This window comes from Heliangelus exortis, chromosome 10 (genome assembly GCF_036169615.1).
Source record: "Heliangelus exortis chromosome 10, bHelExo1.hap1, whole genome shotgun sequence".
In the NCBI taxonomy this organism is placed as follows: Eukaryota; Metazoa; Chordata; class Aves; order Apodiformes; family Trochilidae; genus Heliangelus; species Heliangelus exortis.
In genome coordinates this window covers 12,496,646-12,506,465 of record NC_092431.1, presented here as the reverse complement: position 1 = coordinate 12,506,465, position 9,820 = coordinate 12,496,646, and the positions used below count along the sequence as shown (strand labels likewise).

Here is a 9,820-nt window from a genome sequence, read left to right as displayed (position 1 = left end):
GGAAGCAGAAGAAGAAAGCCCGTCCCAGGCTGTTCCTGTGGTCCCTTATTACTGGTGGGCTGCTTCTTTCAGCTCTTTTAAAATGCTCAGCAAATGGACACCACTTCCTCGGAGAACCGCAAAGATGTCACTGCCGGTTTTGAGCGGTGAGGCCTCTTCAGCGATTCTGGGGACTTCAGAGCAGAAGGCGTGCCTTAAGCCGCAGGGTAGCAAGGTACTGCGGCGACTGGGGAAGAAGAGCAGGAAACAACGTGTCAGAGGATTTGCAGCCCATCTCATGGCTAGGCCAGGGGCACTGCAGACGAAGGGCCCATGTCTGGTGCTGGTAGTTCCAAGAGGCGCTGTGACCGCACCCTGACACCCCAAAACGGGTGGTCAGACCACAGCACCAAAGAATTCACCGCAACCCTGCGGCCGGAACCGCCCCGCAAACCCGCGGTGCCGAGTGCAGCCGCCTCCGCCCATCCGGGGCGGGGTGAGGGCGCGGCTGGGCTGTCTTCCCGGCATCCTCGGCCTGGCGTTTGTCGCCGTCAGCGCGGTCGGGTGCACCACCGGAGTTGGTCGATCACCGCAGCCAGGGACACCACCGGAGCCGTCCACAGGTAAGGGCAGCTCTGGGAGCGGCTGGGAACGACGACGGGAGCGCCAGACCTCCCTTTTCACCTCCTCATGTCGCCGCCCTATCGCACCGCCCCGTGAATCGGCACTCCCCTTGCCCAGTCGCTTCCCTCCACGACCGTGGTTTGGGTGGGATGGTGACCCCCGTCGTGGGGAGTGCTCACCTGCTCACCTCCACAGGGTGCTGTCAGCTGAGCCCGGCGTGGGGCGCTGTAGGTGCTGCAGAGCTCGGGAGAACCTGAAATCCCAAGTGCTCTTTGTTCTGAAGCTTGTTCATTTACAGCAGATAGACGCAGGGTAGATAAGACGACTAGAGCCATTTGACCCCAGGGCCTGAAGGACACTGCTGTGGAAGAGATCCCCTAGGTCATGATTTGGGCAGCCCTCTTTCCCAGGAGCCCCTCTGTGGCATCCTGTCAGGGTTGAGGGATGTGATGACAGAGCCCCTCAGGGCTATCTGCCAGCCTCCTGCTAGGGCCTCCTCATGCAGGGGTCTGTGGAGAGACTCACCTCAGTTGAGGCTGTGGGGTGGGAGAGGTCCTGCTTTCCCCGGATCCTATTGGGATGCCAGATGTGCAGCCTGTGTTCTGTTAAATTCCTGGGGGGAAGAGGTTTTGAGAAAGGCTATTTGGCTTTGCTATGGTCCTTCATGGAAGTAAGGGTGAGATTCTCCCTGTGAGTGATAGGAGACAATATGATGCTAGGTGCTAATGTCCAAGGCTGCCAGTGTGGTTTCTTGGGATCTCAGTCTTAGCTGAAATGTGACAGCAACATGCTTGTCACAAACATTTGATTTAGAAGTCCTTGGGCTATGAATGTTGGAGAAATTCTGAGCTAACTTTCCCTTATACTAAAACTGCCTAAAAATAGGAGACTTGGTTCCTGCTGACTTTCTGTCTTTGGATGACAGGGTAAAGAATGGGGATTAATGTTTGCTTGACAAATATGTGGCTCCTGTTTTCACTGTTTTAATGTTAAAAGTAAAATTATTTTCTTTGGCTGTTCTTTACGTTCAGCTGTCAGTATTTTCTGAGCCTGGGCAGTGCAATTGTTTTATTTCTCCTTTTAAGATTTTTTGTGTTACAGTGTTTGGTTTGCAGATGCAGAGCAGGGATGTGTGCTTGTGTGAACACCAACATTTTCAGTTGTTTTTTTCTTGGAAGGAAAGTCATCACAGTTTCCTCTCTCCCCCAGCCATTTCCAGATAACCTGAGATTGAAAGATCTCTGTTTGGCCAGAGATACCTGCAGGTCCCCATCTTGCAGGCCAAGCTGAAACAATGAGCTCTGATTGCAGGATAAGTGGGACCAAAGCAGCAGAGAATGTTCTATAAGAGATAATCAATAGATTGGGAGGAATAAACCATGTGGGGCAGGTGAGGAGGCTGCTGGTGTGGTAGAGGACTTGGACCAGGACTCTGAATACATGCTGTGCTGCCAGTTTCTTGTGTGACCTCTGCAAGCAGCTCCCTGGCTCTGCTGTCTGAAATGGGTATGATGATATTTTTTGCCACAGAAACAAATAGACATAACTGATTCCTGTAAATAAGGAATGCTTACAAGTCAGTGATGAACACCACAGAAATGCCTCTGTATCTATTCTGATGTTGTACTTGTCTCAAATGATTTCCACAGGTTTAAGTAGATCCAAAAGACTGATGTGGTACTTTGTGCCCTTGACAATCTATGCTAGAGAGGGACACCTTAGAATAATGACAGAAGTCAAGTCACGGTGCTGCTCATTCATTCCTTGTAGCTCACCCTCTGTCCCATCATCATACTACTGCTTCTCTGGACCTTTGGTGGTGAATAGGAGGGCAAGAGGATCTCTTTGCCATGTGGTGAGTTATTGAAGGCATGAGTCCTCAGGCTGAAGAGTCTATTGAGGGAAAGCTGCCCTGAGAAAGCTGAGTGTGCTGTGTCACACTGCCTTAAAATTCTCAGGCTTTGGGTGATTTCCCCATGGCTGTCAGTCAGCACAGGCCACTTGGTATTTGCACTTCTGCCCACTGCTGTAACTGAAGGAAATGCTGCTTTGGGGATAGTGAGCATCTCTTCAAAACAGAACTGCAAAGTGTAGTAAAGAAAGGAGCTTGGCTCCCAAACAGTGGATTAAAGATGCGTAGAAGGGACAAGAGAGTTGGAAGTTGAAACTTATGGCACAAGGCTTGGATAAATACACTCTGGAATAGGGGGGGTGATCCTTACCATGTACCCAGCACTGGTGAGGCAACACCTTGAATATTGCATTCAGTTCTGGGCACCTCACTATGAGAAGGACATAGAAGTGCTGGAGCATGTCCAGAAAAGGGCAGCAAGGCTCATTAAGGGCCTGGAGCACAAGTCCTGTGAGTAGTGGCTGAGGAAGCTGAGAGGAGAGCTTATCACTCTCTTCAACTACTTCATGGTGTGAGGAGGCTGACAGAACCAGAGGAAATGGATGCAAGCTGCACCAGGAGAGGTTCAGCTGGATATTAGGAAACATTTTTTTCACTGAAAGGGTTGTCAAACATTGAAATAGTCTACCCAGGGCAGTGGTGGAGTCACCATCCCTGGAGGTATTTAAATGTCCTGTGGACCTGGTCCTTAAGGACATGGTTTAGTGGTGACCTTACAGTGTCGGTCAAAGGTTGGACTGGATGATCTTGAAATTCTCTTCCAACCAAAGACATTCCATGATTCTGTGAAAGACAAGTGGAAGAGTGGGAAAAGCCAGGCTTATAAATGGCATGGGAAGTTCTGTAGCTTGAGTGTGTGTTTTGTGTTTGTTGGGTAACAATGGCAGGGTAGTAAAGAGAGGGGAACCTGGAACTGTTATGTCCTTCCAGGGCATGCATGCTGTCATCCATAAACTACAGGAGATGGAGGCAATATAACCAGGAATAACCACTCTTCAGAGTCTACTGTTCTGTCTTAGTTCACCTTTCCCTATTTTCAAAAGTATACGAAAGTCAACATGACATACCAGACTCTTTCTCTGCCAGGTTTCACCTCACTTTTGCCTGTTCCTTACCACTCCCAAGATGTTCTTGTCCAGATAATGGGACAAACATTTCAGGCAGGCTTCTTACCCCCTTCTTTTGTCATGTGTGTCTTGACTTTGGATGCACATTGGAAAAACTTGAGGGCATTTGTGGTTTTGGAACTGAGAAGCAAATAAAATACCTCTGCATACCTGTCTCAATCTTCTAACACACTGCCAAGTGCCCACTGTGGACAAACACCTGTTCTGCTTGTTCCTGGTTCAGGCATCTGTCATTAGATTGGGGTGGTTAAGGTGTAGGAGGATTACTGGATGTGCTGTCTGCATGGTACCTTCTACTTTCTGGGCTTTGCCACAAAATCAGTCTGCATTTGTGTATAAGTTGCAGAGCAAGGAGATGGTTACAGAGATTCTTCCCTCATAGCACAGCTGAAGCAGGGAGAGCTTTGCTGTCTTTTATTTTATGAGGAGATAAATAGCCTTCCTAATTTTCCAGCAACTCTTCACTTTGGGTTTGGCTGTGACTTTATGGTGTCATTCTCACAAGCTTTCCAGACCAAGGGGTTGGCTAATTTTGCAAATATGGTAATATGTGGTAATGGTGTGGAACTGGGAAGTCAGTTCTGTGTGCTAGAGACTTCCCTTGCATCTCAGGAGAGGTTTGGCTAAAGTGACCACTGTCTTGAGCATCTCTGCTCTTGGAGAGGTGATAAGGTATATGCTCTGGTATGTGGGAAGGCCAACACACTTGAACTGTAAGGACTCACTGGGGGCTGGTTGCCACCCGGCTTGTGCAGCTGCAGCTCCTTAGGTCACAAGTGGCTGGGAGGGTTTAATCTTACAATGGATGCTCCCAAGCAGAATGAGGTCCACACAGCATCTGCAAAATATGGTGCTCTTCAGCTTGCTATGAGTCTCTTTATGCCCAGCTGGTTTCACCACTTGATGACCCAGCTCCTTCTGTCTAAACAGAATGTGTACCTTCTGCCTTACTCAGCTTCTGCCTCTTCCTCCTTTGCCTATTGCAAACTACCCAACAACTGCCCAAGCTCTGCTCATGGTACAAGTGGGAACTCATGGAAGTCAGTGCAGGCCAGTGTAGGTGCATGGCTCAAAACACAGCTGTCAAGCCTGCAAAACACCCCTTTCATCCTAAGATGGCAAATTATTTATTTATTTATTTATTTATTTATTATATAGCATCCTGGAACCTGATCTTGAAGCAGGACGTGCCTGGTTTGTACAACATCAAATGCAAGAGAGCCGAGACAGCTGCTCAGAAGAGTTTACTTGCAACCCAGAAGAGTTTACAGTCAATGTCTGTGATTCTAACAAAGCAGCTCAACACTGGTTCCTGAATGGCCTGTAAGTACTCATGCAATTGAACATGAAGATTTTGCAGCAGCAGGAAGCAGCATACCAAGGGCACATATTGAAGGACTGTGGGGTGCAGAGGGGTGACACTGGCCTCAGGACCCAGTAATGCTGTAGTGTCTCTGTCTAGGACATGCTGTTGTCACATGGCCAAGGCACTCAGGGAAGGCTGAATATATATTTACAGAACTCATAACAAACTAATTTTTATACAGTCCCAGGAAGCAGCTCTGTGAGAAAAATTGGAGGGACAATGTGGCAAGCAGATGCTAATACAGTCCCCATTTTTTCTGGTGGGTTCTGGAGGAATGAAAGCTTCATTTCTTTGACATACTTTGCTCATCTCCGTTAGTTTGTGTTAGCCAGAGCATTTCCTTAGCACACTGAATGCGTTTATGAGGTATGAAGTCAGACAAGAAATATGTATGAATGTTTCTGTGAATGAAAATGTTGCCTCTCAACTTTGTTGCTGGATTACTGAAGCATCTCCCGATTCCCCCAAGTGCAACCTGGAGATGTCTTTACCTTGTATCATTCCTCTCGTATCTAAAAATGAAATTGGCAATTCTGCACACTGTTAATGGTACATGGGTACCTACAAGCAAGCAGAGCATCATACCCTGCTAATGGAGGGAATTGCTTCTTTTCCTGTGACCCCATTATTTTGTTACACATTTACAAGTCTCTGGCACACCTTATCTCTTTCATTGTGCTGTTGGGTTGTGGAACCTTGAGATAAATCTGAAAATACTCTGCATTGTTGTGTTGGCATTTGTGGCTTGTGTGTGTCAGGCTGTGTAATGTGCATGTATCCATGCAGTTACAGCGATTAGGTATCAAGTGACTGTGGCTATTTTTGCTTTTAAAAGCAACTGAGAGCTATAATGGGCTGTTCCAGAAGAGAAATGGTTTGTTCTCCTTTGATTTTTTTTGCTGACTGGCAATTCTTTATGACTTGTGGTGTGTTTTCAACGGTGTTCTCCTGGTCCTTCTGTCTTTGTACCTGTTCTCTGAAATGAAGCAGTGACCTAGCGCTGTGCAATGCAGGACTGTTGGTGTGGTTTATTATGCAGCTTGTGTATGAGTCCTTGAAATGCATCTGCATGCTCTAGACTTCAAAAAGACCTATGACTCGTTGAAAAAACCCCTCTGTTAAACCCCAAGCATGTGCTGAATCTGCCTAGCTTTGCACTAGTGTTTAGCAGATACCATTCTTAGCAGTTTCCTTTGGGTTAATTTGCCCTTTTCAGGGTTGCCCCCAATGTCTTCATGTCTTCAAGCAAGGAGCTTGCCATGCAGACCAGCACCTTTAACAGTAGCCAGGAAAAAGTGAACAAGGAACCCAAATGACAGCTTTCTCTGCAGCACCACAGCAGTTTAGCCAAGATTAAATGCCAAGAGTGATAGGAAAAATTACCTAAATTTCCCATGGGAAACACAGAAACAATTTCTTTGACAGTTAATTGCCCCACAGGGGTGACATAATGCCAACCTTTCTCTCCACAGCTCTCTTCTGCTGTACCATGACCAGTGATGCCAAATCTGAGCAGTCAACTCCAGCTGGCAACAACAGTCATCTCTGCTGGCCCATGTTTTCCCAAATAAACACTGCATCCAGGAGGCAGTTGGTATTTATTAACACCCCTTTGTCTTCTATTTTTAAGGCTTGCACAGGAAGGCTTTCACCAACAGAAAGCCTTCATAGTCCAAAGGACTCACGAGTCTAATAAAAATGTGTCTTCAGCTTTGCATCTGACCCCTGCTGGAGTCAGCCCATCTTTTCAAAACCACATGCTGTGGGTTTCCAGTCTCACTTCACTCACAGTCTCACAGCACCATTGTAAAAACACTGTCAAGGCACGCTCCTGCTGCTAGCTATAACGGAGCAGGGTGCAGAAATGGAAAGTTTTTCACATTAGCATTGCCACAAAGTATGTCTTGAGAATTTCCGTCATTGCAGGCTTACCCCCTTATCTCCATTCTCCTAAGTCTAAATCTGCTCATACTGTGAACTGCTTGTCCTGCTTTTATTATCATTGCCCCACTATGCCCACTCAACCAACTAAGATCCCATTCCTCCTATGTTACACACTTCAGTTAAGGCAGGCAGCTCACCAAACATATACTGCTTCTTGCTACAGATTCATTTAATGTAGGCATCTTAATTTCATCTTCCACACAAGGTTAAACTCTTTCTGAAGCTGCTTTTGCCAAAATTACCATTTTAAGAGAGTCGTAGGTCTTTTTGAAGTCTAGAGCATGCAGCCCTGTGACCAGACCCAGATTTCTAGATCATCCTGTTTATTCCCCATGCTTCTCATGCTAGTACGTAGACACTTCAGAAACTTAGTTGAGGAGCATCTGTTACCATTGTAGTTGGTCTGATGTATTTGCTTATTAGGTGCAATGGCACATATGTTGCCATATTGGACCCTACCCACTGCTAAATTCAGTGAATGTGTTTCTCTGAACTGTGGATTCAGCACATGCTTGGCATTCATTTAATATGCAATTATCTTGTTTGACATTTTCTGCTAGTTATCAATAGAAGGGGACTCTATATGGCACAGTGAATATTAAACACAGGGCTGTTTTACAACAGAATGAAGCTGTAGCTGTGTCACACTGCTTTTGATGAGGTTGAACACTAGTCCTGCCGCTGCTCCATTGCAGAGCTCAGAAGAAAATAATGGTTATCTGGACAGCATTTTCATATTTCCCTACCTCATTCTGGCACGGGGTCTCTATCCCTGTGTCCTGCTGTGCTGCTCTGACAGTGCCCCTCCCTCTCTGCAGGCAGTGCTGAAATAGCTTGAAAGGCCATCATATCTAAGTTGTCCTAGCACTCCAGGGTGCCTCTCTGTCCCGTGGAGACCTCTTTGACCCCAGGAAATGCCTGATCTGCAGCAGGCTATAGAAGGGAGGGAGAGTGCCTGAAAGTAAAGCAGGCACTGGAGCCACAAGCCTTGCATTGTTCACTCTCTGTCTCTTGGCTGTGATGGTCTGATTGATCTATTTTCAAAGGACTTACAGGGAGGTGTAGGACTCCGTGTCTGTAGCAGTGTTTCTTAATTGCATGTGACAGGTATAGCCCTGACATCCCAGATGCTCATCTGGCATGATCTTGCCTGGAAGACAAATGCTTCCTCAGGAGGTGCATTCTGCATCCTTACGCCCCATCCAGGATTTCACAGTCCCTACATGTAAAGAGATGATCCTGTTTGTAACATACCATCTTGACAATATTCTGCGGGCTGACTTTAGAAGCTGACTCTGCTAGGGGTGCAGATGAATGCTATTTTTAGCTAAATGCTGTGGACAGATGGGAGCTGGTTGTGTGTTTTGTGAAGAGGAGAAGGAAATAGCACGTGCATCCTTCTCCCTTCGTGCTGCACCCGTTGCTGAGGCAGTAGGTATGGAATTGATAATAAGCCTGGGAAGGAGGCTGCCTTGCCATATGCCTATGGGAAGTAGCAGGGAATAAGGGCTGCATCTCTTACTGTGTCACCTTGTGGAAAATGCTTAAGAAATGCTTTTCAAAATGCTTTGAAAACCCCTTGGATTCTGTATGTTTGTATGAAAAGTCTTTCCACCACCCCCAACCCAACTCTAGATTCTTTTGTGCCTTGGGTTTTTTATGCACAGTGCAGATGCTGCTGCCTTTGTGCAGCCCATTAACCTTTTATGCCAATAATGACAGTATGAAAGGTTTGCAGGATTAGGAACTTGATCTTGGTCTGCTTCAACACCTGCTGTGAGGATGTTCTTGTTTTCAAAGAGGGAGGCCAAGGCAGGTGGGTATCTCTGCCCTCTTTCTTTTGTTTTTACTTTGTTCTTTGTTTCTAGCAGGTATGGATGGCAAGAAATGCAGCGTTTGGATGTTTTTACCGCTTGTGTTTACTCTGTTTACATCAGCTGGATTATGGATAGTGTAAGTTGTCTCCTGATGGTTATTTGGAAGAGCAAGATAGGCTGGGGCAGTTGGAAGTATCACTGTAGTATGGGTTGCATCTCCATGTGGTAAAAAGAGTATTTTGGGGGATGCTCTGTCCCTGAGCAACTGTGAGTCTGGGAAGGCACATGATAGGGGCAGGGACTGGTCTGTGCTAGGTCATTGCTTGAAGGATCAGTTTTTTATCCCAGGCCAAGTTTCTGACCTTGTCCCTCCTGGCACACGTTACTGGGATCTGCCTGAAAAGAAACGGACAAAAACGCAGAAAATTTGCTTTCATCACTTTTTCTTTGAATGACTCAGCAGAGCTCTTGGAGAACTCTTATGCCCTGCTTTGGGGTGCAAACTCAAAATCAGCAGTATCCAGCACCATGCTGGCAACCTGCCAGCAGCCTAAAGCTGACACCTCACGTTCTCACTAACACTTCTTACAACAATGTACAGAAGACATGAATTTGCTTGAGCTAGTGTCTCTCCAATCATGCAGGCAGACAACTGCAGCATGAATTTGGGAGCATTAAATGTGCCCTCAGAAGCTATGCTCAGCCTGAGAAGCAGTTATTGTAGGATATGGCTTTGGCTGTGGTCTGTGGATGTTGTTTTTCAGCAGCAGGGGCAGCTTAAACCATTTGTCTGACCCTTTTTGTTTGTTTTTCTTCTTGTCCCATCTTCTCTGTTTGTTTTAAAATAGTTTTCGCAGACGGGGACCATACCATAATAAACCAGATGAGCCAAATGACTCAAAAATTAAAATATTACCCTTGGTTATTTTTAAGGCAGCTCAGTTTGGTGACCCTGTTTGTGTACCTGACAATGCAAAACAGATGCAGCACAAAGGCACATAGTGAGGCTGGTGAGCAAAACTGACTACTTAAGCAGAGAGAGAAACACAGT

At 46.5% G+C, this 9,820-nt stretch overlaps 2 protein-coding genes across 6 annotated transcripts in view; one reads left to right on the top strand and one right to left on the bottom strand.

Annotated features, from left to right (window-relative positions):
* Window positions 1-479: 479 nt before the first annotated feature.
* The window catches only part of TMEM150C (transmembrane protein 150C), a 17,605-nt gene continuing 8,264 nt past the window's right edge, over window positions 480-9,820 (top strand). Inside the window, exons 1-2 of one of the 5 annotated variants that reach the window (XM_071753556.1) lie at window positions 480-602; window positions 8,821-8,905. In XM_071753556.1, coding sequence (XP_071609657.1) covers window positions 8,826-8,905 — 80 coding nt within the window. In that variant the 5' untranslated portion in view covers window positions 480-602; window positions 8,821-8,825. Of the gene's footprint in view, window positions 603-4,822; window positions 4,966-6,510; window positions 6,603-8,820; window positions 8,906-9,820 lie in introns of those variants that run through there. The other 4 variants (XM_071753555.1, XM_071753552.1, XM_071753553.1 and 1 more) reach the window with 4 other exon arrangements.
* Window positions 4,874-9,820, bottom strand: part of ENOPH1 (enolase-phosphatase 1) — a 24,380-nt gene continuing 19,433 nt past the window's right edge. The window contains exon 7 of the mRNA XM_071753545.1: window positions 4,874-9,165. Coding sequence (XP_071609646.1) covers window positions 9,152-9,165 — 14 coding nt within the window. The 3' untranslated portion in view covers window positions 4,874-9,151. The remainder of the gene's footprint in view (window positions 9,166-9,820) is intronic.